Here is a 27,643-nt window from a genome sequence, read left to right as displayed (position 1 = left end):
CATACTTTTGGCCATATAGTGTGTGTTGAAGTGCTGATAAAACTAAGCAGTGCAAGGTTGTGATATAACTCTCTAGCTTACTCCACAAGTTATCTTGCAGTTAAACATATTAAAAGGAAATAAAATGCTCGCCTTATGCTGACACGCCAGTGACTGGGTTATCTTTTGTCAAGGTTGCAGACATGTGCTACATTATAAACTTTATCAGGACAGGATAACAAAATGGCTACACAAACTAGCCATCTTCATGTACTTGTTTTCCTTCATCAACACAGTGTAGGAAATAAGGAATTTTAAGCAGACAAGTCTGAAGAAATGTTGTCTGTCAGTCCAAATTTCAGTCTGCCTGAATGACGGGCTAAAAGCCCAGAACAATGCGGCTGGGGAAGCTGAAGGGCTTTCGATGCCTGTAGATGCTTCTCAGCTACTTCCAGGCACATTTTTGTGATCTTCACCGGTCAAATTACACTTGACATTAGTTGCTAATTACACGACAAACTGAATATAATTTACAAGAAAATGTCAGAAGATTAAGGAAAACATGCTTCAAGTTCTACCCAAGAAAACAGTCGCACACTGTTCCATGTCTAGAAAAAAGTACGAGGAGCCAAGGATGGTCCAGCTGGTTACAACTCACTGGTCCTCATACTCTATATCTATTATAACACTCATCAAACATTATGTCAACAACGACTATTTTTATACTATGCTTATAATAAGTCTATAAGAAATTTAGTAATTAACAATACAACTAAGGGCGGCATGGTGGTGTAGTGGTTAGCGCTGCCGCCTCACAGCAAGAAGGTCCTGGGTTCGAGCCCCGGGGCCGGCAAGGGCCTTTCTGTGCGGAGTTTGCATGTTCTCCCCGTGTCCGCGTGGGTTTCCTCCGGGTGCTCCGGTTTCCCCCACAGTCCAAAGACATGCAGGTTAGGTTAACTGGTGACTCTAAATTGACCGTAGGTGTGAATGTGAGTGTGAATGGTTGTCTGTGTCTATGTGTCAGCCCTGTGATGACCTGGCGACTTGTCCAGGGTGTACCCTGCCTTTCACCCATAGTCAGCTGGGATAGGCTCCAGCTTGCCTGCGACCCTGTAGAAAGATAAAGCGGCTAGAGATAATGAGATGAGATGAGACAATACAACTATTCTTACGTAATAGAGTTAAAATTTTGAGTTCGGGATTCCAAGTAACTTTGTAACAAAATGACTTTTAAAACGACTCAAAACTAGACACGGGAATATCATTTGGCATTCAGACTCAAATCTGCGGGACTAGAACTTAGAAAATAAAAGCTATTAAATATAAATCTGCATCCTACAAAGCATATGACTGACTGTCATTCTTATTGTGAACGAAAAAAATGCACATAATAACAGCAACATAATTACTGATTGGCAGTTCGGCACTTAACATAATACTGTACTGCAAAGTTTCATGTAAACTGAACTCTTAATCAGCCAGCTGGATCAATCAAATACTGTCAACCCTAAAAACAACTGCGTCATACAATAAAAACAACAGTGAATCCTGAGTGTATTATTATTGTCTTATTTAGTGTGCTACTTGAGCAGAGGGAGGGGCCTGTAAATTTTGATGGGGCTAGGACCTTCGGTGGCCGAGTTACGAATTTTTAAATCACCGCATGCGTGAGCGACTGGAGCAAGGGCTTGTGCTAAAGCTTTCCCCGATCTGCGCTCGCTCCTGACGTTGGACTGGGCTGAGCCTGGGCTCTATCGAAAGGTCGTGGGGAGAGGGATGTGCCTGTTAAGTTTGGTGGGGCTAGGACCATCGGTGGCCAAGTTATGAATTTTTAAAGGCTGGCTTGAGCCAGGACTCATATTAAAGATTTTGGCGAACAGTGCTCATACGGGGGATTTGGGGGCAAATGATAGGCCAAGGCAGGGTTGTAGTGGGCCATGCCTGGGCTGGTTCAAAAGGGCTCGGGGAGAGGGAGGTGCCTATAATGTTTGGCAGGGCTAGGACCATCGGTGGCCGAGTTATGAATTTTTAAAAGCTGGCTCAAGCCAGGGCTCGTGTTAAAGTTTTTGGTGAGCAGCGCTTACACGGGGGATTTGGGGGTGAATAACGGGCCAAGGCGAGGTTGTAGCGGGCCATGCCTGTGCTGGTTCGGAAGGGCATCGGTGGCCGAGTTATGAATTTTTAAAAGCTGGCTCAAGCCAGGGCTCGTGTTAAAGTTTTCGGTGAGCAGCGCTTACACGGGGGATTTGGGGGTGAATAACGGGCCAAGGCGAGGTTGTAGTGGGCCATGCCTGTGCTGGTTCGGAAGGGCTCAGGGAGGTGCCTATAATGTTTGGCAGGGCTAGGACCATCGGTGGCCGAGTTATGAATTTTTAAAAGCTGGCTCAAGCCAGGGCTCGTGTTAAAGTTTTCGGTGAGCAGCGCTTGCACAGGGGATTCGGAGGTGAATAACGGGCCAAGGCGAGGTTGTAGCGGGCCATGCCTGTGCTGGTTCGGAAGGGCTCGGGGAGAGGGAGGTGCCTATAATGTTTGGCAGGGCTAGGACCATCGGTGGCCGAGTTATGAATTTTTAAAAGCTGGCTCAAGCCAGGGCTCGTGTTAAAGTTTTCGGTGAGCAGCGCTTGCACAGGGGATTCGGAGGTGAATAATGGGCCAAGGCGAGGTTGTAGTGGGCCATGCCTGTGCTGGTTCGAAAGGTCTCGGGGAGAGGAAGGTGCCTGTAATGTTTGGCAGGGCTAGGACCATCGGTGGCTGAGTTATGAATTTTTAAAAGCTGGCTCAAGCCAGGGCTTGTGTTAAAGTTTTCGGTGAGCACCGCTTGCACAGGGGATTCGGAGGTGAATAACGGGCCAAGGCGAGGTTGTAGCGGGCCATGCCTGTGCTGGTTCGGAAGGGCTCGGGGAGAGGATGGTGCCTATAATGTTTGGCAGGGCTAGGACCATCGGTGGCCGAGTTATGAATTTTTAAAAGCTGGCTCAAGCCAGGGCTCGTGTTAAAGTTTTCGGTGAGCAGCGCTTACACGGGGGATTTGGGGTGAATAACGGGCCAAGGCGAGGTTGTAGCGGGCCATGCCTGTGCTGGTTCGGAAGGGCTCGGGGAGAGGGAGGTGCCTATAATGTTTGGCAGGGCTAAACCATTGGTGGCTGAGTTACGAATTTTTCAAGTCATGCCCGCAGGGCCCCCATCTCACAGGCTGTGTTACGACATAATGCATTCGCCCACTGTAACATTGGGAAGAAAATTAGAAGTAGATTAGACCCATATCTTTACAGCTTTTTGATGGGCCATCTGGTTTGATGCTTTTGAAATACAGACAGAGACACGTGAAAATTACCGGTAAATGTCTGCCGGTCCGGCCTTATTTCCCACACTGTGTATATTATTGTACTTAACTAGCTAACTAGCTTGCTGTATGTTATTAAACTGTTACCTTTTTGCTGAGTCAGTCAGGTTTTCTGGTTAACGAATAGCAAATGACATGGGACTGGGCGTGTACCAAAGTTCATCTATGTTTTTTTTTCATACAGCTCCAACCCTAATGGAAACCCCCCTACTGTTAAAGCCCCTATGATATCGCGCATGCTGAAACCTGCCGTGCGGTTTGCCTTTGCCTTCATCCTTCACCACCTCCTCCTCTTCCTCCTTGGAGATGTGGAGATGAGGCTGTTTTTTTCCATCCTGGGGCTCACTGCAGCTGTACTTCCACCAGGATAAACAAACATGCCTCCTCCTTTTAGGCCCTAATGATCACTAATAATACCTCCACCACCACCATGGGCCCCACATCCCTCCTACAGCTTTCCTCTCGAAGCGTCACGGTACGAGTGCAATTCATTCTCAACACGGGTGCTCTGTGTTTTTGTTTCTCCTGCAGTTTGAGGTAGCTCTGCGACTGCAATCCAAGACTCAGTCGACTCATCAGATGGAGTGACACCTGAGCAACCTGGATGTTAACTTATATAATTAACGTCAACAGGACACGTTATTTATTGTCTTTTTTTAAAGTTAAATCCTCTTCTATTGATGTTGGTCTGTTTGGTCGAACTTTGGTTAAAAATGTCCTACATCCCCCTCAGTGCCGTTGGGCTACCTGCTGATAGCGTGCCACTGAGAATTCATCTCTGTTTCATGAGTGCTATCTGCCCTCTTCCGCATACATGAGCTCACAGATGCTGATGATTGGCTAACGTTGCTGTGATTGACAGGGGAGAGAAAGTATGCCCCTCCCACCCAGGGAGCACAGCCAATTTTGAAACACCTGATAAATGATGTAAAGTGTCAGTTTAGTGTTTTGTGTTCATCTCTGACTGGTTTCTCTGTCCTTTTTCTGTTTCTCGCCCACAGAATGAACAGCAACTACATCCTCCATCCTCTCTCTCTCTCTCTGTCTCTCATAAGCCGAACCTCAGAATTCACTGATACTGATACTGATCAGCCGGACCTCAGCTTCTTCTCACCTATAACCCGGACCTTACACTGCACACTCGGACCTTCCAGAATGCTGGCCTTCACAGATCTGCAGTACTCATGAAACTTGGCGTCCTCAGGGCCTGGGGTCACATGATTAAACCTCAGAGGGACAGTACTGATCAAGAATCAGCTCGTTGCAGTTTCGTGGCTTAACCTCCTAGGGCTTAGCGGTCACATGCGTGGACAGCACTTTTTAGAAATTCGGAACAAGAATCCACATATGTGGACATACTTTTTCTCTAAAAGTACATCTTATCAAAAGATGATGCTTAGTTTTTATTCTAATCAGGTTCTAATAAGCCCAAATAGCAAAGAGAAATAAAAAATGCATGTAAAAAACAGCTTGGGCCTTAGGAGGTTAAGGAATAAAATATGACAGCGTGGCGTGATTATTTGAGGCAATTTATTTATTTATTAGATGTGTTTCTACCACAGCAGCTTGTCAAAGATTCCAAACTGGAATTTATGAATGAGCTCGTCAAACAAAAGATCGTTACCAGTTACATTATAGCAGCTATAAACGTACTTTCCCTCATCAGCCTCGCTCCAAGTCATTGGCCCTTAACACTCAGAGTAGCCAGGTTTCTATTGCAGTGTTAAGCAGAATAGAAGCGATTTATTTATTTAAAAAACTTGAAAAACAGTTGCGAATGGTCTGCGAGTCCACTGAGCGATGTTGCACGATTTAAGCTCGTCGTTCAGATCTCCGAGACGTGATATTCAGCATGGGATTTTGATTGTATCCACAACAGTAGCTCTGATGGTGTTTAATCAAAGGCGAAAAACGTTCCCATTTTGAATCATCTGAAAAACCACCTCATGCGAGCATAGAAAGTTTTTCCAGTATTTTTTGCGAGTTGTTTCGAAATTCATGTACACTGTGTGCACAATTATTAGGCAAGTTGTATTCCTGATGATTAATTTTATCGTTGAACAAATACAGTGCTCTCAGTCAATCCAAATTGTTAATAAACCTAAAACCAGAATGATTAACAAAGGAAAGGGGAGTTTAGGCCTTCTCAGGGGAATATATAAGTGTGCAGAATTATTAGGCAACATTTAGTGTGCAGAATTATTATGCAACTAAATGAAAAGCTTAAAGTTTCCCATCTCACTTGTTTATTTTAATTTTCAGTGTAACAAATAAACAACTCAGAATTAACAAATAAACACTTCTAGCATTTCAAAAATATTCAGTGACCAATATAGCCACCCTTCTTTTCAATAACTGCCATGAGCCTTCCATCCAGTCTGTTAGTTTTTTGATTTGTTGACGATCAACTTTTTGTGCAGGAGCAACCATGGCCTCCCAAATGCTATTCAGAGTGGTGTATTGTCTTCCCTCGCTGTAAATCTCATGCTTAAGAAGGGGCCACAAGTACTCAATAGGGTTTAAGTCAGGTGAGGAAGGGGGCCATGTCATTACTTTGTCATCTTTAAGGCCTTTGTGGGCTCGCCAAGCAGTGGAGTACTTGGGTGCATGTGATGGTGCATTGTTCTGCATAACAATCATGGCCTTCTTGAATGATGCAGACTTCTTCCCATACCACTGCTTGAAGAATGTATCTTTTAGAAACTGGCAGTAGGTTTGGGAGTTGATGTTAAGTCCATCTTCAACCTGAAATGGTCAAACTAGCTCATCCTTAATAATAGCAGCCCATGCCATTACCCCTCCACCACCTTGCTGGTGTCTGAGTCAAAGTGCCCTGTGTCCATTAGTTATCCAGCTATGGGCCCATCCATCTGGTCTATCCAGAGTCACTCTCATTTCATCCGTCCATAAAACCTTTGGAAAATCTGTCTTCAGATATTTCTTGGCCCAATCTTGACATTTCAACTTGTGAGTCTTGTTTAGTGGTGGTCGTGTTTCAGCCTTCCTTACCTTGGCCATGTCTCTGAGCACCGAACACCGTGTCCTTCTGGACACTCCAGGTCGGTTGCAGTTCTAGAATATTGTGGCACTGGAGGATAATGGGTTCCTGGTAGATTCATGTTTAATCCTTCTCAAGTCTTTTGCGGTTAATTTGTGTCTTTTCTTCTCCACACATTTTTTGCGACCCTGTTGACTATTTGCAACAAAACGTTTGATTGTTCTGTGCTCACATTTCTATAGCTTAGCTATTTCAAGAGTGCTGCATCCCTCTGATAGGCATTTTACAATTTTTGTCTTTTCAGTGTCTGTTAAATCTCTTTTTTGGCCCATTTTGCCTGAGATAAAGAAGCTGCCTAATAATTATGCACACCTTAATATAGGGTATTAATGACTTTAGGTCACACCCTCCCTCATTACACAAATAAATACCACCTGAGAATGCTTAAATCCAATTAGCATTCAAGTGTATCTAGCTTGCGGTTGGAAAACATGCATAGAAATAATGGTAGGGTCAGAGTACTCACTTGCCTAATAATTGTGCACACAGTGTATTTCCATTACTCATTTTTTTTTAGTTCGTAGTTTAAAACTGCACATTAAGCAGGTTGATAGAAATCTGGGAAGATGTACCGACTGCAAAGAAAGTGCTGGAACTGGAGACTCGTTCCCAGACGATGTTCGACATGTCCGTACGGAAAACGTCACCGTGTCAACGATTAAGCGTTAAGTAACAGCACGTTTTCTTTAATCCGTTTATAATTCGCCTTTTACTAAGTGATGTTCATTCAGTTCAGTTCTATAGTAATTTATTTATTTATCCCTAATGAGGAAGCCTGAGGCGATGGTGATGAGGAAAAAAACTCCCTGAGACGAACCAGACTCAGAAAGGGAACCCATCCTCACCTTCATCTAGGTGACACCGTGATATCTAGGTGATATCGTGATTTATAAATAACTCGCTTCTATAAGTGCTTAATCAAGACATTCTGACCAATCAGATTGGAGAATTCGACAGCGCTGTGGTTGTCCGTGCACATTTGAGCTGATCCTGGATCAGTCCACTGTTTGAGAGTTTACTCATCTGGCTTCACTGTTCAGACCTCCTCACTCTGTAGTTCTTCTCTGAAACTGATAGTGATGCGGTACAAACTTTTAGTAAACAACAGTACAGATGTTATGTTTGCTCCAAGAATGCTTTTACTTATTCATGCTTGTAGTAATATTTAATAGTATTTATGTCACTGATGGTACAGGTGTGAGAAAATACAGGTACAAAGATGTGATCTTCTCATTGTTTATACATCATACAGTGTTCTTCTTCAGTGGTGGTACCAAGTTTTTCCCGAATGCTGTTGTAGTTGCGTTTTATACCAGATCTGACAAATACCAGTCAACGGGTGGACAAATCATCAATTCAGTAATCAGCAAGAAGGAACGGAAAAGCTCTAGTGTGCTGCTCAGTTCCAGGCAAAGTTAAAGACCGGGGAGAAGTGGGAGTTAAGCTCATATAATAGTGTATCACGAGCGAGGTTGTGCAGTAATACAGACAAATGTGGATGCGAATATTATCCTCATTTATCAAACAAATAAATTTATCCATGAATCATTCATGGGCATTTACAAAGAAATTCAAGAACAGCATTCACGGGGGAAAAAAAAATCCAGTTCTGAAAAATGTTCGTCTCCTACAAGAGCTCTTGAGTTTGAGTTTGTGCGAGCTCGGAAATTAAATAACGTGACTCTCAGTTGATCACCCTCAAATCATGTCAGTTATACGGATTATACAATACTAGCAGGTTTAATTTGAAACTCTGTCATTTCAGATGAACTCTTTCAGTGCTGAATACATTTTTAACTCTTTGGCTCCAGTGCTGAGTATTTTTGGCCAGAAATCAAAATTTTTGAAAACCGAAGTGTTGTAAACACTTATTTTGCGTTTACAACAATACATGAAATTCCTGTAAGAGTAGATATCAACTGATCTGCAGGTTGAGTATTTCCAGCCCCATCTCCAGTCTGTTTTATTTGACCGCTCATTTCAAAGTCAGCTTCTGATTGATCAGATTCGCCATTGGCATTAATGTGGATAGTACTACCATGCTAATTATATTCTACAGTTACCACGCTGTCGACAACCACTGCACGCCACGCAGTACACTACAAGTGTTCGGTCGTTGTTGCATGTGCCCTCTAGTGAATGCTATCGACATTAAGTACATTTGCGAAATTTGTCGCTGCAACAAAAGTTGACATTTGTCGACATCCACATGCAGCCCTTTATGTTGACTTTTCTCGACTGAAAGGGTTAATGACTTCAAGCTTGAATCTCTCTCGATAGTAACCGCATTACTAGAAAGAGCTGGAAAGTTTGTCATTTTGTCACTTTCAGCTCTGTGAGCTTTTCCATTTATGGAGTTTTGTGGGTGTCACTAAATGCAAATCAACTGTGAGCACCCTTAGTACTTTTACAGTTGTTTTGCCATTGATCAACGGATGTACAGGAATGAGAAGCAAATCGGTATTATCGAAATCCAGGGGGGAAATTTTTAGTTAAATTTCATGACATCAGATGAAAATATGTCCACGTTTACTAAAAAAGGTGATCAGTGCGGTCTAAAGTTGCAGCTTTGAACCACGGTGTTCTGCCTTCATGTTATACGTAAATTGTTTGATTGAGTCTGACTTACGTCTTTGTTTGCTATCAAAATGTGTCACTGCAAGATGCTGGCTTTGCATGATGGTCTGCCGTGGTAAATATTACACACTAAAACCATTCTATTGTCAGGCAGATCTTTTCGGCCATAGTGTGTAGCACAGTGGTGGTGGGATTTGGAATGATTCAGGTGCGTTATTGTTACATCATCACGAAGTGCATCGGTTCTTTTCTTCTTGTCCTGGTCTACTGATTTGTCCACCCTTGACACACTGTGACACAATGAACCGTACACACTGCCAACACACACACACACACACACACACACACACACACACACACTGTGACCCACTTTCCATTGACTTTCCTTTCCGTGGGTTGTTTCATTTCAAACGTGTCATTATTCTTGGCTCTTTACGCTTTCAGACTACTCTGAGGTGCCACTGCTTAAGGTACTCTATCTGGTACAGTAGATACTCTTCAGGTCAAAATGGTTTCACATCCATACATACGTTCAGGACCGAAGCAACCACAACTACCCAGACGATCGCTGCTATAGGGCATGATGGCGTAATCCAAAAAGCCATGTGCAATTTTCCTTCATATAAGCGCACAAAAATGGTTGGATAAGGTCATTAGGCTAGTCACAGCCAATCACATCGCTCGTCTCATACCTTTTCATCAGCTCGGCTGTCTCGTTCGTGGTTTACACTTGCGTAATCTGGGCGAAGGTGTAGTACGTTAGGTTAAGTACCTGTAACGCTACGCTACAATTTAACTCATTTAGGTTGCATTCACTTGGTTGTACCTTTTAGTATATCCATTCTTGCACATTTAAAAATGCAATTGGTACGAAACACATTTCAAGGTTCGCAAGAAAGCACCGCAGGAAAGACCTGTGAAGAATCAGGTGATCTGTGGATATCACATGTTCCTGTCGCTTGGAATCCTCCTGAGAACCCAAATGCACATTTTCATGTTTTGCCTGACCTGACACACCCACTTCAAAACAGGAAGTGTCTCAGGAGTCAGGGAAACACTAAAATGCACAGGAACACCAGGATTCCAAGGGTGAGGAACCCATGTCCTACAACCACTGCAGTGACCACGATGTTCGAAATGAGGCATACAGGTTGTCACGTGATTGATCTTTGCTAACATGGGAGTGTTTGTTGACTGTTATATTGTATCTGTAAAGTTGTAATATTTTTTGCGGAATACATTTCTCAATCACATCTTTTTAGAAACTTAGAAGCGAACGAACAAACGGTACTTTTGATGCTTTTTTAATTTATACGCAGGCGATCTAGCAGTTTATAACCGAACCTTGTTGACTGAACCTGCAGTGTACGTGTTGCAATACCAGTCTACGATTTACAGTGCATTGCTGTTAAACCTTAGAAGCCAGTACATTTGTTTGCAAATTTTTTTAAAGATCTTATTTATTTTTTTTATTTCATTTTATTTTTGCATAAAAATCTTTTCCTGTGACATGCTCTCAGTGTCATGTCTATAAGAATTAAAAGAAAACTGATTTTTTTTAAAAAAAAAAAGGTCTCAAAGTGTCACACTTGCTGCTGATCGGAAAAAAAAATACATCAAGAACAATCTGTAAATTGTTGAATAGTTGAATATAAATGTGCCACGTGTATTTTGTGTATTTAACTTTTTTTTTGCTTTGTGCCTTGATATACAGTCGACATGGGATTTGGAAATGTCTTCTGATTGATCTTAAGTGTCTGTTTAAAACTGTAACATGTATAAATCTGTTCATTTTTTTGAGTCAATGGTTCAATTCTTGGAGAAACAAACAACAAAACAAACAAAAAAAATTGTACGTATCTAACAAGCGCAGAAATAACCTGCTCTGGGAAAGCTCATGTTCTTCAGAACCTGAGAGAAGCTCAGCTTACCAACTTGTACAGTATGAGGCCAATCTACAGCCTCACCTGTCTTCCACTGTATATATTGTATTGTAAAAAATAAATAAAAATTAGTGACACACATTTGATGGGTGGACCATAGAAAGAGGGCGTGGTCTCACAAATACTGAAAAAAGAATCAATGTTTTTTGTTGTTGCTTTCCTCCTGAAGAAGTGTGTGAACGAATGAATGGCTGGAACGTGAGCATTATACAAACGGACATGTGCAAACGAACACCAGCATTCAGGCGAGGCCTGTGTATACTCTCCTCCTCACTCCATGTTTATTTAGGAGAATGGAATCTTTTTGGAAATCTTCTGTAATAAAGTAGAAATTGGTCTCTTCATGGTGTTTACTGCTGCGTTTTTTTTTTCCAGCTTGTTGAAACAAAGTTGTCCATATTAGCTCAGTTTACTGAGTTCAGAAGTGTATTATTATTCTCATCTCATCTCATTATCTGTAGCTGCTTTATCCTGTTCTACAGGGTCGCAGGCAAGCTGGAGCCTATCCCAGCTGACTACGGGCGAAAGGCGGGGTACACCCTGGACAAGTCGCCAGGTCATCACAGGGCTGACACATAGACACAGACAAACATTCACACTCACATTCACACCTACGCTCAATTTAGAGTCACCAGTTAACCTAACCTGCATGTCTTTGGACTGTGGGGGAAACCGGAGCACCCGGAGGAAACCCACGCGGACACGGGGAGAACATGCAAACTCCGCACAGAAAGGCCCTCGCCGGCCACGGGGCTCGAACCCAGAACCTTCTTGCTGTGAGGCGACAGCGCTAACCACTACACCACCGTGCCGCCCTGTATTATTATTATTATTAGTAGTAGTAGTAGCAGAAACCTTTAAAAAACAATTACGGTATAATAATAATAATAATAATATTCATAGCTTAAAAGTGAGGTCAGTAATTATGGCCTAAATTCAACAGTTAAATCCGAAGTGGCCTCCATTCTAGCATCTACAAAGACAAATTAGGGTCCTTGTGGTTTTAAAAAAAAAATCTCAGATATTCTCAGAGACAGCAATCACAGCTGCAGTGCATTCAGAGAAATGTAGTTGAAAATCTATTTGCGCTTTATTGTTTTATTTTATATTATGTAGACATGAGTGTTTTACTGGGAAATACGCCACTCATATTTTCATACGAGTTCTATCTGGGACATGGAGAACCAAAACCGTGACAAATCTCTATATGTCACTCGTGAGGAAATTGATGAATTGTTTTGATAAATTCGGGTACTTTTTGTTTGTAAATGTGTCGATATAAGAAAAAGAAAATCACACGTTGGCTTGAAGATATGAAGTTTATCTTCTCGTGTTGAAAAACTCGCATTTTTCATATGAAATACATCACGGATCTGAGTGACGTATTTAAATAATATTGGCTGGCTTTTTTTTCGTGGTATATCAGATACATTTCAATAAGCTAGCATGATATGGAACGAGTCGAAGACAAGTAGCTGAATGGAATATATCTGATATACCACGAAAAAATCCAGCCATTATTATTATTATTATTATTATTATACACATTCGATGGAACAATTATAGATTTTACAAAAAGTTAAGAACGGGGGAACTTACCAATACTGAATGCTGATTCTGTTCGGTAATTCAGTGTTCTGTCAATCCAATGCACATGGACAAAGTCAGAGTTCTAACAATAAAACTGGTACAAGTCCAAAAAGCCTGAACAACAACAACCCAACTTCTATACAAGCTATATCCAGGTTGACAGTTCAAGTTCAAAGTTACTTTTGTTCGAAGTTAATTGTTACACTGCAGTTGCTCAAAACAAAAGGGCTTTGCTGAGTGAAGTCCACGAGTGAAGTCCTCTTGTAAAAGTCTCCATCACATTTCCTCACCTCCAAGTAGAACTTTGATAATATTTCCACTATTGCTCTCTTTTCCAGTTTTTCGATGTCCGTTGGTCTGTTTTTCTTTTGTAAATATGCGTGAAGAATATCCAGTGAAGTTTTGGTAGCCTTTCGGGTGTTCAGTGCGTCTTTCACTTTAAATCTTCCGCTTTTAATGAAGCAAACCTCACAGCCATGTTTGTTTAGAAACTGTTACAGTCACTCGCTAGTGTGGAGGTTTTACATCTCTGACGTGTCTCTTTTCCAGTTTTTCAATGTCCATTGGTATGTTTTTCTCTTGTAAATATGCGTGAAGAATATATAATGAAGTTTTGGTAGCCTTTCAGGTGTTCAGCACGTCTTTTATTTCAGTTTATTTATTTAGTGCTGAAACCGAGCACTGAATTAACCCCGTCTTCTCTCTCTCCCGGCCCACAGAGAAATGACTGTGTGCATGCGCAGCAGAAGTTTTGTCACTGGATCTTCGCATGAGCTCCAAAATGTGATGTCGTGTTGTCTTGGAAATGTGCAATATTATAACCATATTGCATGCTCATTCTCCATCCTGAAGAGTGGCATAATACATGGAGAATAAGCAATATGATAACAATATTGCATGGCATCAGTAAACCTGCTAGGAGGGAACAGAATACGTTTTTATTCCATGGAAAAAGTGGCCTGTATGTATAATAATTCCCGATATTTCACTCCAGTGATGTCACTCCCAGTATTTTCCCGCTGACTAGATGTGCGTTGTCAAAGTGGTGAACCGGTTCAAAAATTAAAATTCTTTTGATTAAGTTGGGGTTTTTTTTGTTCTTTTTTTTTTACATTTACCACTTGAGCAACTTCATATCTTTTCGCAACCATGTAATATCCTCTATATATTGCATGATCAAAGAAAAAAAACACATTTCCTTTAACATTCAGCTCAGCCATGGCATGATGGCATTGATCCAACCTTGCAAAGTGAAGTGATCTGGTTCATTGACCAAAAATCAAACAAATAAACAAACAAAAAACCCTCCTATAGTTCCTCTTTTTTTCCTCATAAATTTGTGATGTTATAATTTCGGAGAAGATCCACTTTTTTAACCTGATTAGGTCATTTTAGCGAAAAAAAAAAACTAGTAGCTACAATCATTTCTTGTTTTTCCTCCAATTTTCTCCATAACTTAATGATGAATTCCCACCCACCAGACAGGTCTCCCATATCACATGACAGCTACCAACCAGGGAGGGCAAAGCCAGCCAACTGCCTCTTTTCAAACTCAGAGGAAAGCGCTATCCGCCCACTTCTGCATGCATGAGCTCATGAACACCCATGATTGGCTAGTGTCGCTGTAATTGACAGGGGCGAGGGAGTATGCCACCCCTCCCTCCTTGAGAGCATGGCCAATTTTGTTCTCTTGGCTGTGGCATCATTGGGATTCAAACTAATGATCTCCAGACGACAGGGCCCCTCCCCACAGTAGACAGCACATGGTCACAAATGACAGCAGTAGCAGTAGAGACAAACTGACTTGAGTTTTGGAATGTCTTTTGAGAGAACCGTGTTCACCCCATGACTACATTACTACAGTTCCACACTAAAGGTACACTGAAGCACTTCTTGCAGCTCATGGTGGTCCAACATGTTACAGATGTACTTGATGTTGGTTTTCCTTAAAAGAGAACCGATGTGCTTTAGCCAGCTGTAGATATAGCTGGCTAAAGCACCCCACTTATAGCACCTATAGCATTTACACACCTGGACAGGTATCCTGCATGAGCCCTGTTGATTGGCTGAAGCGTCTCCTCGCCCTGAATGGAGTCATTTCTCATGTTGTGAAGTCTCGCTCTTTGAAAGGTCAAATCCCATAGAAACTAATACTAATACTAAAGGAAGGGAAGCTGTGCAGCAGAAAACATGCAGCGACATGACGGACCTGATGATTACAGGTAAGAGCAAACTATCATTCCCGCAATTTGATTTACTTGGGCTTGGCAGTTTATGAATTTTTGCACTCAAGAAACCATTTAGTCTGCATTCAGTTCCAGAAGAATGCTTTTTCTTTTCTTTTCTTTTTTTATATCAGGTCCCAGTCATACACTTTGAAGTCCCTCCAAACACATTCCCCCCCACACACACCTGTTTACACAATGTTTACAGGTAACCTGGAGCCTGAGTGATACAAATGTCAGGAATGTGGCCCAAGTCTCTCATTAAAAGTCCAGGAGGCATTTTTTAAAGACAGACAGTGCTTTTAAATGAGCCCCATGTGCCAAATATTCAAAATGGCTTTTCCAGATCTACAGTTTCCCAGAACATGGCTAAAACTCAACTTTACAGAAATCCGGATGTAGATTTAAATCCTTACTGAGCAAGCCAGAGGCAACCGTGGTAAGGAAGTATTGCCTGAGTCTGAGGCTACACTGGGAAAAGGCTCATTGAAACAGATTGAGATTGGGAGGAGGGGAAAAACAGTGATGTTTTTCTAATCTTCACCTCTCCAGTTTGGGTGAGCCTGTGCCCAGTGTAGTCTCAGGCTCCTGCTCTTAACTGACAGGAAGTAGAATCCAGTGTGGTCTTTTGCTTTTGTAGCACATCCACCTTGTGGTTCGATGTGTTGTGCTTTCTGAGATGCTTTTCTGCTCACCACGGTTGTAAAGAGTGGTGATTTGAGTTACCACATCTTTCCTGTTGGGTGGCATGGTGGTGTAGTGGTTAGCACTGTTGTCTCACGGCAAGAAGGTCCTGGGTTCGAACCTAGCAGCTGACAAGGGCCTTTCTGTGTGGAGTTTGCATGCTCTCCCTGTGTCTGTGTGGGTTTCCTCTGGGTGCTCCGGTTTCCCCCACAGTCCAAAAACATGCAGGTTAGGCTAATTGGTGGCTCTAAATTGACTATAGGTGTGAATGTGAGTGTGAATGGTTGTTTGTCTCTATGTGTCAGCCCTGCAATGACCTGGTGACTTGTCCAGGGTGTACCCCGCCTCTCGTCCATAGTCAGCTGGGATAGGCTTCAGTTTGCCCGAGACCCGATGCAGGATAAGCGGCTACAGAATGGATCTTTCCTGTCTGCTTGAAGTAGTCTGGCTGAACTAGCCTCCTCTGACCTCGCTCATCAACAAAATGTTTCCGCCTGTAGCACTGGATGTTTTTTTTTTTTTCCATTCTGTTCAAATCTGAAGAGATCAACAGATTCTGAAATACTCAAACCAGCCATTCTGGTAAAAACAAACATTTTCCTTTTCCTGATGTTTGGTGTTTGAAGATATTGACCTGGATACAAATGACTTTCTGCATTGTAATGCTGCCATATAATTGCCAAATTGGATAGTTGGATCATTGGATGAATGGTCAGGCATACAGGTGGTCCTAATAAAGTTGTTGAGTTCACAGTCTAATAGAGGAAAGGTAAACAGTGCTACATGTGTCAGATGGTCTGGGAATGTTTGGTATTCATTTGAGTATATTATGACTAAGAGTCTTGGGATGACCATGGGAAAGAGTTGCATGGGGGTTCTTAAGAAATGTAAGTCTATGAGATTATCCAGTGCAGCAGAAAGCCAAAGAATCATGAGAAGAAGAGCAGGAGGAGAACATCAAGATGAATCAGATAGGTCATGAGTTTGAGGTTATCTACAGCAGGAGTAGTGTTTGCCATCCCTCCTGCGTTGACTTGGAAACTTGGCCAAAGCAATCAAGGGTATATTCCTGCCTGATACCTGGTGTTCCTGGGATAGGATCCATGACCATGACCTTTACAGGGACAAAGCAGTTACTGAAAATGAAAGTACAATATGCAAAGCCTGTGTACAAAATAAAACATCATCCCACAGCACAAACGTTAAGAAACCTTCCACGAATTTGGTCGCACTGATTAGATCGACAAAATAAGTTCAGTAAGTTAGGGTTACGGTGGCTCTGGAGCCTTTCTCAGAAACACTGGGTGCAAGTGGAAGAAATTCACCTGAGATGTAATGCAAGTATATTTAAGGACACACACACACACACACACACACACACGTTTATAATGATGGACAATTGAGTATAGCCAAGTCAGTGAGCCTGGAGGAAACCCATGCAAACATGGAGAGAAGATGGAAAACTCTGCACAGTCAGTATCGTTAAGCATCAAGATCAAATCAGGACCCTGGAGCCCAAGCTTAATCTCAGTTTTGTTTTTTTTCTAAATGCTACTTGTTCTGCAATAATTAGCATTACCAGTGTTTGGGGAAAAAATCAAAGGGCAGGAGAGAGAAGAAAGAAAAAGAAAGCAGAAATGTTTCGTAAGGTTTGGTTGGATCAAAGAAGAGGCATGAAAGGTAGCTGTAAGCCTAAGTGAAAGGGAAAGAGAGATAGAAAGTGTGTGTATCTACAGTATATATGTGTTATGGTGTGATGTATGAAGGGGCCCTACAACAGTCTGCTGGATAATGCTGGACAGATACGTCCTCATCTGACCCTGAAATGAATAGACGCAGAGGGAGGAAGTATAGTGAGCTGTCGCCGCATAGCAGGCATACAGTAGATGGTATATGGTTAAAACAAACAGCCTGCCATGACATAAGAGCTGAATCTTGAGCTCTGATTTCTGCCTGTGCAGAGTTTTGCAGGTTCTCCTTGCATGTCTTTCTCCCCATTTCCTTCTGAAATGTGTCAGTAGGTGGATTTGCTCAATATCCATTCCATTGTAACACCCCAAGGAACTGAAGATTGTCTGTATCAACTAAAATGTCATTCAGAATAGACCTCTCACCTTGTTGTGATATAAACTTTCACTCAGGTTTTTTTTTCCTTTTCCTATTTGCACGCTGAACTCTGATAGCATTTCCCGCCTCATTCCTTTGCTTCCAAATTTAGCGCAAGCAGGCGGAAGGTAAATACTGTCTGCCTTTTTATAGACTTTTATTGCCACAGTTATGGTCCAAAATAATCCAAAAATACTGGCCTGGTCACGCAGAATCTATCAGGAGCTGGGTTAACATTGGGGCTAATTCACTTTAAAGTGTGTGTGACTTGGATTAGAGCGCACAGAATTAGTGTGCACTACAGATCCAGTGCTGTAAGGACAGTTTTACTGGCGTGCAACAAGGTGTTTGCGAACATTCCAGACCACCAAAATAGCTCTGCATTCAACCCTCGGGGCACGACACAGGAAGAAATCTGTTTGCTTAAGCTATGCACTGTGAAGTGCACGCCATAGATAGAGGAGGAAGTCTGCATAAGTGCCTTGCATAAAGTGTTCACCAACCTCGTGAACTTTTCCACAATGTGTGTGCAGTTTGGGGAACTGATTTAGTTTGCAAGCAAAAATGCAAAAAAGTTCTGTGCACAAGTATTGGCCCCTACTAATGTGAACCCCGTGTATTAGTGTTCATGGAGTTCATCCATGTGCAATTAGAGTATCACATGATCCCAGTATTAATACATCCGTTCCATTAAGACCTCAGAGTGTGTTAGAGAATATAGATGTCTCAGAAACAAGGCAGGAAATGTTTCAGTTATAAAACAGATCCCAAACTTTGAACATTTTGCCATCATTGTTTTAAAAAAAATGGATAGAATATGGCACAACCGTGACTCGGTGAGGAAGCCGTCCACCAAAATACAGCGTCCAGGTAAGGAGGCTTTTAAGCAGAAAAGCAAATGAGCATCCAAGAGTAACTCTGAGCGCGATGCTACCACCATCATGCTTCACTGTGAAACTGCAATGATGCATAATTCGGCAGATCAGACACTTGCTGGCCGTGCTGTGAAAATGAGCATCTGCATGCACAATTTAAGTTTCTAAATTTGTCATTACTTAACGCTTGAATATTTTCCATTGTGAATACTATCATTAAAAAGCTTATAATCTCTGCTTTCCATCATTAAGATCTGTTCATTACTTTCGGGAAACTGCCGGTGCTTTTCTTTTTGAGTCACGGAAAAGCGGTCAGGCTCTCTCTCTCTCTCTCTCTCTCTCTCTCTCTCTTCTGATCAGTTTCCGACTGGATTACTCGTGAATATCAGTCAGATAACTTTTATAGGGATGTTCTCTCGCTCTCACGGTTTCTGATGAAGGATCAGAAGCAAAATTTTCCGTCTGCTAGGTTTGAAGTTACGCTTCACGGGAGACTTTGAAGTGAGTTTTCAGAGCTTTACCTACTTATTTTTTCAGGTCAAACTGATTCCTGTAAATAAATAACTATTTTAGGATATAAATGTAGTTGTTTTGATGAAAAATATTGAGATCTTAGTGGTCGGAATGATATTTAAAAAAAACGGACGGTTGAAACGCAAGTGTCAATTTCAGTTCAGTTAATGTGAATTGTTTATTGGATGTGGATCAAACAGTTTTTTCAAGGTTTGCCTTGAAAGCTGTGAATATTAATCGAAATAATCATTTATATTCTTTCATATAAACACTAGTAGGCTCTACTTTTGAGAAATACAAAGGCCTACAGAGCACAAAGAGGAGATTAGAAAGAATCTTTTATGACTTTTTTATTTTGATAGAGAATGGTAGATGTGAGACATTCAGTGCTTATTTAAGCAGATTTTATAATTAACATTGATTTCTCCTTCTCTGTGATGCATAAATGAGAGTTAAGATCAGCTTTATATTGCACAAATAAAGCCATTTGGTGACACTTTGAAGAAGAGAGTGTACCGATTTAACCGGTTTACCAAATTAGCCTAATTAATCCTAATTAAATACAAATTTGCATAATTGGTTTTTACTCATTTTTAAACTTTGTATTCAGTATATAGCCATCTATGTTCCTGCCAATTTCCATGTAAATATCTTGAAAAATAAAAAAGTTATTACGAAAAAAAAAGATCTCATTGGTTACTGAGACCCATTTTGGACCATGTGATCCTCAGACAGAATATTACGGCAGTTTTCAAAAAATTAAGCCGTTTCTTCAATCTTTGATTTGTAATATCTCAAGAACAGATAAACATATTTTAATTCTGTAAAAAGTATGTTGTTCTGCATTCAATTCTGAATTCAACGAGAGCCGTTTCAAACAATTTGGATTGAATTTGAATTTTCACCTGATATCCTGAGTATAATACTAACGTACAGAATATGTAAAAGTTCAAGTGGGGTGAGTACTCATGCAAGGCTGTGTATGTTAGTTTCATATTAATATAAACATCTCATAGAATGACAGGCATTAACAGTTTATCCAGTGCAAATATGTAGCTGAACTATTCTCTGAATGATTAAAACTGGTAAAATAATGCAAACAAAAGTCAAATTCATCTGCATTACATTGTCTAAACTTCACACATACTGTGTACACGGGCCATGAACTGACCACCACGGTCTGTTATTGTTCTGTGTTTGTGTATGTTTATCTGAGGGTTGGTTATGGACAGAATACTAACTGCAGATTCATCGATGTGTGTGTGTGTGTGTTTGTGTTTACTGCTATGCAGATGTGCAGCAGAGCGTTTCCAGCTGGGACACGCTTTTCAAGAGCTTCAAAGGCTCTGTTGTGTCTACAGATTGGTGTGTATCTGTGTATTTAGGTACCATGACTACAACATGTCCATGAAATCAACATGTACGTGGAAGTGTGAATGTGTGTATGCACAGAAACGTTTGAATTCCTCAACAATTGACTTCGGTTAAAATTCCGAGTTCAGAGCAGACTGTGATCAAACCGTCAAAAGTCCTAGAGATAAAATTGCACTTTTTTTTTAATCTACTCTTTGACTTTTATCCAGCTGTGCAGTGGAGATAACACTTAGGTTCTCGTTGTGATCATTGTAACAGCTGTAAGGCATCTGGAAAGAATGCACAAGGAAATTGTCTTTTGTGTTTCCTTCATTGTAATTAAATGATTCAGCTGTCTGGAAAGCTTATGCACAGAAACACAATAAGCAAAACAAGGACACTTATAGACCTTCTCATTCATTCATTCATTCATTCATTCATTCATTCATTCATTCATTAATGTATCCGATCAGCCAATCATGTGGCAGCAGCAGAAGACATAAACTCATACAGCTACAGGTCTAGAGCTTCAGTTAATGTCCACATCAAACATCAGAATGGTGCGCAAAACAAAAAACATCCAGTGAGCGGTAGTGGAAATGCCTTGCTGATGAGAGAAGTCAGAGGAGAATGATCCAGAAGTCTATGGTAACGCAAAGAGCCACTCTTTACAGCCGTGGTCAGCAGAAAAGCATGTCCGAACACACAACACATCAAACCTTAAGGCAGATGGACGACAGGACTAACAACTAAAAAAAAGAACAACTTGAAACATTTATGAAGCAACAACAAAACAACCATAAAATATCTATGAAGTCATTAGTCACAGTGAGAAACAACTTAAAAAACAAGTTTCAAAACAACTCGGGGGGACAATTACAAAACAAATTGAACAAGAAGACAGGGTCATCTATATCCCCCGCCCTATAAACCAACTATATACTAAGTTTCAAGATATTATTTGTCACATTTTTCAAGTTGTGCTGCAGGAAACCAACCCGACCTCTTTACACTGACCTCAGCAGCCCACGGCATAAACCCAGCGGACCTTTGGTCCAGGTGAGCTAAAAATTAAAATTTCTCACATTTCTTAGTATCAAAAAGCACATATACATTACTTAATCAACACATATACCAACTTTCAAGACCATACTACTCATAGTTTTCAAGTTCTGCTCTGGAAACAAAAACCTACCCCTAAGACTAACCTCAGAGACTAAGTCTGAAATTGTTTCCATGGAAACATGAAAAATTTAAATTTCTTAGTATGAAAAGGCACATCTACATCACCTTGTTAACATGTATACCAAGTTTCAAGTCCGTATCATGAATAGTTTTGGATATATGCTCTGGAAACGAACATCGCTCTTAGAAACTAAGTCAAAATCTATTCTTTACGTAAAAATTTGAAAAAAACTTTTTTTTTCAAAAATCCAAAATAACAAAAGGCACCAGTTCATATATTGCTTGATATGTATACAAAGTTTCATGAAGATATCTTCAGTAGTTTTAAAGGTATGGCCCGGAAACGAAAATGAGACCGGACAGACGGACGGAACCCGTTTCTATATCCTCCGCCAAACTTCATTTGGGTGGGGGATAAAAATTTGAAACAACTTTAAAATGCACAATTACAAAACAATGAGAAACAATTGACAACGTCAAGTGGCAACAATAAAACAATTACAAAACAATAGGAAACAACTACAAAAGCAACAACATGACAACTTTTCGACTTGGAATCATGTACATGTTTTTTGTAATTAATCTGGAATGTCGTAAGTAATAATATTCACATTATTATAAGATTAGAATTTATTAAAGTTGTACTGCCTTTCTGATTTTTCAAGTGTAGGTCATTAAAAGAATTTTCCCCGACACCCAAGTATTTTTGTTTAGTGGACCGAAAGCTACTGAATTCGAATCACAAACTTCCAATTTTATTTGTTTTTTTTTAAAAATCAGAACAATTAATGAATTTATCTCCATGTGGCCCGAAATTCTCCGCTATTTTTTCCTGCTTCACCATGACCCAATATAAGATACTACGTCATGCATGACGTGGTGGGCTTTCCTTGTTCACGCAAGGCATTGTGGGATACAAATTTGAAACAGGAGAGAAAAAAGGAGGACGTGAGTGTGCGAATGAAACGTGAAAGACCGACTACAGTAACGGAAAGAAAGCGAGAAGAAAAGACGTTATGTTCTATACGAAGGAAAGGAAACGCAGGACCAAACTAATAAATATTGGCGCTCAGCGAGCACCTCGGTGTGATCAGCTGTTCGTTTAGCGACAGAATGATGGAACTGTCAGTGCACGCTCAAAGGTAAACCTGCGCACACGCACACGCACGGACTTCCTCTGTCTGCTTGACTGCACGAGGTGAGCGATTTCATGCACATTATTTGCTTTAATCCTCTCAAATGAAATAACTTCCCAGCAACAGAATGGCCTGAAATTTTGTGAGATATTACAGAAATAAACATATATCACAATGACCACATTTCAGAGGGAACTAAATTTCACCGATTTTATGAAATCGAAAGGCCGTCTAGCTTTAAGGAAATATTTATCACACTTTTTTCACTTTCTGAACCACAGAACTTAAAATATATCTCAGATTACACATGCACACAATGAATTGTTAGCAACCTACGGTACAAAGAATGATCAGTGAAAACTATCCCAACAGCTCAGTGGCTCTTATTTATCTAAATCTAAATAATAAATATGAGCTTCACAGAAAGTGTTGCAAACTTTTTGGGTTCCTTTTATATAAAAGAACTACGTTGATCATTGATAAATGTTTCTGAGAAGAAACAGGGCGAGGTGTGAGGAGCACAATAAATACACACAGCAGGCCTGTCATAGATGTTGTCGCTGGTGGTTCGGCTCTGCGTTCTTAAAAGGGTTTGGGAACTCCTGCTTCAGGTCACATGACTACCCTTTGACTACCCTTCATGCAAACCTCACTGTTTAATATCAACTCCCTGTGAACACACACACACACACACACGTGCAAGATGTAATACTTCAAGTTAGTGTACGGGAATGCAGTGGAATGTGTGTGTGTGTTGTGGACTAGTGGGAACTCTTTGATCCAAGCCGAATGTACATTCTGAACTCCAGTGAGAAAGCATCAGGTGTGTGTGTGTTTTCAAAGTAATATACACCATTATACACATCAATACACACTAATACATACCAAGACAGACAAGGTGCGTTCAAAAAGTTCCAGGATTGTTCCTACTGTGAACACTGAAGCAACGAGCCGCCCAAGGTGGTTTGAATGACATTCACGCTTCAGCAGGGGCAGGAACTCAGTGGAGGATGATGTTCTGCCCCTTGTGAAGCACAAATGCCACTCTTAACACCTCACCTGACTCTTTGCCTCATTCCCACAGGCTTGCTGAAGTGTTTCCAGGGTCTCCGTTGCTGATCGCAAATGTGCACGTTGTCACAAAAAACGTGTGTATCACACGAGGTCCTGATGTTGACAGCATAACACCACGTGGCATACTGACTCATGAGTTACTGCTCACTCCTTCTGCATGTGCATGACATGACCTTCCTGTGCTCCGTTCATTCACGACAGGAACAGTCCTGGGACTTTTTGATCATACAGCAGCACAGTCTCGAGTGTGATATAACTTTTATACAACAGTTCTATCAAAAAAAGGGCGGCACGGTGGTGTAGTGGTTAGCGCTGTCGCCTCACAGCAAAAAGGTCCGGGTTCGAGCCCCGTGGCCGGCGAGGGCCTTTCTGTGCAGAGTTTGCATGTTCTCCCCGTGTCCGCGTGGGTTTCCTCCGGGTGCTCCGGTTTCCCCCACAGTCCAAAGACATGCAGGTTAGGTTAACTGATGAAGGCCCGGTCCCACTGCACTTACGGATGCAAAGAGGATGTAAAACGTAAAAAAATCTTTGCCATCCATTGGAAAACGCTATGCATCCGTTGTGTACTCATTGCATACGTGCTTCATACGCTCTATCCATCGAGCATCCGTCCACTGTGATTTCATCCGCGCAAAAAGTTTTGAGCTGCACAAAACTTTTAGAACGGATGAACTTTCCGCCGTGTACGATGTAAATCCGCGACATATACGAGCAACAAACGTTCTATGTCCGTTATCATCCGTTAAACGTCTGCTGTATCCTCTCTGCATCCTCTGGGCATCCTCGCAACTCACATCCGCTGCAGCTGAAAACGGAAAGAGGGAGGAAAGATAAGGTACATGAAACGTCTAGTCATCGTTAGTAGCACGGAAATAGAAAGGATGTAAGCGTATGCATCTCGTATATAAAGTATTCAAAACGGACAAAGCATTTATATCTGGGATGTATCTCGTATATTTAGGATGTCTGGAGTATGTCTAGAGTATGTAGAAGGACACCTAGCGGACAATCGATATTTTGTATAAAAAGGGGGAGAAAATCATCTGGATCTCTCGATGTAGCCGCCAGCACGTCTTTCCGCTTTATGCTGACGGCGTGCGTGCTGCATCCCTTTATATCCGCGGAGCAGACGCAATTCATACCCCCTGCATGCGCAGTGAACGATCTGCATCCGATATACATCCGTGCAACATCCCCTCTGTTTCCGTTAGGTGTACGTGATGCATCCCCTTCATCCGCTATGCATCCGCTCTTTCTGCTATGCGTCCGCTTCTCAGTTATCACCGGTAACCCCTTCGGAGCTGTCATCCACTTCCATCCGCTTTCATCCGCTAGGCTTCCTATGAACATGCGTTTAACATCCCCGCTATATACTACCCACGTCCGTTCTTTTCCGTTCTGTTTTCGCAAATTTTCGCCAATTTTGTCCATTTCTGGAGCGGATGAAAACGGATAGAGCCACCCCCGAAATTTTGCTCGTCCGCTGTGTCCTTTTTGCATACGTTTTGTGTCCATCGGCCAGTGGGACCGGGCCTTGACTCTAAATTGAGCGTAGGTGTGAATGTGAGTGTGAATGGTTGTCTGTGTCTACGTGTCAGCCCTGTGATGACCTGGCGACTTGTCCAGGGTGTACCCCGCCTTTCGCCTGTAGTCAGCTGGGATAGGCTCCAGCTTGCCTGCGACCCTGTAGAACAGGATAAAGCGGCTAGAGATAATGAGAATGAGTTCTATCAAAAAAAATCACCTAGTGTGGGAAATAAGGCCGGACCGGCGGGCATTGACCGGTAATTTTCGCATCTGTCCGTCTGTGTTTCGAAAGCATTGGACTGGATGGCCAATAAAAAATAATTTGAATGTGTCCGTCTGTGTTTCACAAGCATCAAACCGGATGGCCCATGAAAAAATTGTAAAAATATGGGTCTAATCTACTTCTCATTTTCTTCCAAATCTTACACTGGGCAAATACATTATGTCGTGAATCGGGCCCCGTGGGCCCAAATTTAAAAATTCATAACTTGGCCACTGATGGTCCGAGCCCCACCGAAATTTACAGGCACATCCCTCTCATCAACACTTTTCGAACCAGTGCAGGCACGGCTGGCTACAACCCCGTCTCAGCCCATTATTCGTTCCCGAATCCCCGGTGCAAGAGCTGCTTGCCGAAAACTTTAATATAAGTCCTGGCTCGAACTAGCTTTTAAAAATTCCTAACTCTGCCAACAATTGTCCTAGCCCTGCCAAAATTTACAGTCACATCCCTCTGCCCAAGCCCTTTTGAACAAGCCCAGGCTCGGCCCGATCTGATGTCAGGAGCGAGCGCAGATCACAGAAAGCTTTAGCACAAGCACTGGCTCCAGCCGCTCGCATGTGCAGGGATTTAAAAATTCATAACTCAGCCACCGATGGTCCTAGCCCTGCCTAAATTTATAGGCACCTCCCTTTCCCCGAGCCCTTTTGAACTAGCACAGGCACGGTCAGCTACGACCCCGCCTTGGCCTGTCATTTGCCCCTGAATCTCCCATGCGAGCACTGCTTGCTGAAATCTTTAATATGGGCCCCGGCTCGAGCTCGACTTTAAAATTCATAACTAGGCCAGCGATTGTCCTAGCCCTGCCAAAATTTACAGTCACATCCCTCTGCCCGAGAACTTTTGAACGAGCCATGCTTGGCCCAATCCGATGTCAGGAACAAGCACAAATCACAGAAAGCTTTAGCACAAGCACTGGCTCCCGACGCTCGCATGTGCAGGGATTTAAAAATTCATAACTCAGCCACCGATGGTCCTAGCCCTGCCAAAATTTATAGGCACCTCCCATTCCCTGAGCCCTTTTGAACCAGCACAGGCACAGTCGGCTACGACCCTGCCTCGGCCTGTCATTTGCCCCCAAAACCCCCATGCGAGCACTGCTTGCTGAAATCTTTAATATCAGCCCTGGCTCGAGCTAGCTTTTAAAAATTCATGACTCTGCCCCCAATGGTCCTAACTCCGCCAAAATTTACATGCATCTCACTCTCCCCGAGCCCTTTCAAAGGAGCCCATGCTTGGTCTGATCTGATGTCAGCAGCGAACGCAGATCGCAGAAATCTTTAGCACGAGCCCTAGCTCCAGCTACTTGCGTGTGTGGGGATTTAAAAATTCATAACTTGGCCACTGAAGGTCCTAGCCCCACCCAAATTTACAGGCCCCTCCCTCTCCTCAAGTAGCACACTAAATAAGACAATAATAATAATACACTCAGTATTCACTGTTGTTTTTATTGCATGATGCATTTGAACTAGTGTTTAGGGTTGACAGTATCTGACTGACCCAGTCAGTTGATTAAGAGTTCAGTTTACATGAAACTTTACAGTACAGTATGATGTTAAGTGCCAAACTGCCAATCAATTATTATTATTATTATTATTATTATTATTATTATTATTCATAATAAGAATGACAGTCAGTCATATGCTTTGTAGGATGTAGATTTATATTTTAATAGCTTTTATTTTCTAAATTCTAGTCCCGCAGATTTGAGTCTGAATGCCAAATGATATTCCCGTGTCGAGTTTTGAGTCGTTTTAAAAGTCATTTTGTTACAAAGTTACTTGGAATCCTGAACTCAAAATTTTAACTCTATTATGTCAGAATAGTTGTGTTGTTGATTACGAAATTTCTTATAGATTTATTATAAACATAGTTTAGTCATTGTTGACATAATGTTTCGTGAGTGTTATAGCGGAGCTCCCAGCGGAGCACCATACGTAAGAAAAAATGGTAAACCCATCGAGTCAATTTTTTGTGGTTTGTCCGTGTCCGTGTACTTGTACCACCACTCATACACACCGCCTAGTGGCCAGTGTTAGTAATTGCCAGTCATACACACCGCCTAGTGGCCAGTGTTAGTAATTACCAGTCATACACACCGCCTAGTGGCCAGTGTTAGTAATTGCCAGCCATACACACCGCCTAGTGGCCAGTGTTAGTAATTACCAGTCATACACACCGCCTAGGGCGGCACG

The 27,643-nt window shown here is 41.9% G+C and overlaps 1 protein-coding gene across 1 annotated transcript in view; it reads left to right on the top strand.

Annotated features, from left to right (window-relative positions):
- Window positions 1-5,559, top strand: part of irs1 (insulin receptor substrate 1) — a 29,021-nt gene extending 23,462 nt beyond the window's left edge. The window contains exon 2 of the mRNA XM_060943287.1: window positions 4,324-5,559. Within this exon, the coding sequence (XP_060799270.1) occupies window positions 4,324-4,328 (5 nt within the window). The 3' untranslated portion in view covers window positions 4,329-5,559. The remainder of the gene's footprint in view (window positions 1-4,323) is intronic.
- The last annotated feature ends 22,084 nt before the right edge of the window (window positions 5,560-27,643 follow it).

This window comes from Neoarius graeffei, chromosome 16 (genome assembly GCF_027579695.1).
Source record: "Neoarius graeffei isolate fNeoGra1 chromosome 16, fNeoGra1.pri, whole genome shotgun sequence".
Lineage (NCBI taxonomy): Eukaryota > Metazoa > Chordata > Actinopteri > Siluriformes > Ariidae > Neoarius > Neoarius graeffei.
This window is presented reverse-complemented; position numbering and strand designations above follow the sequence as displayed.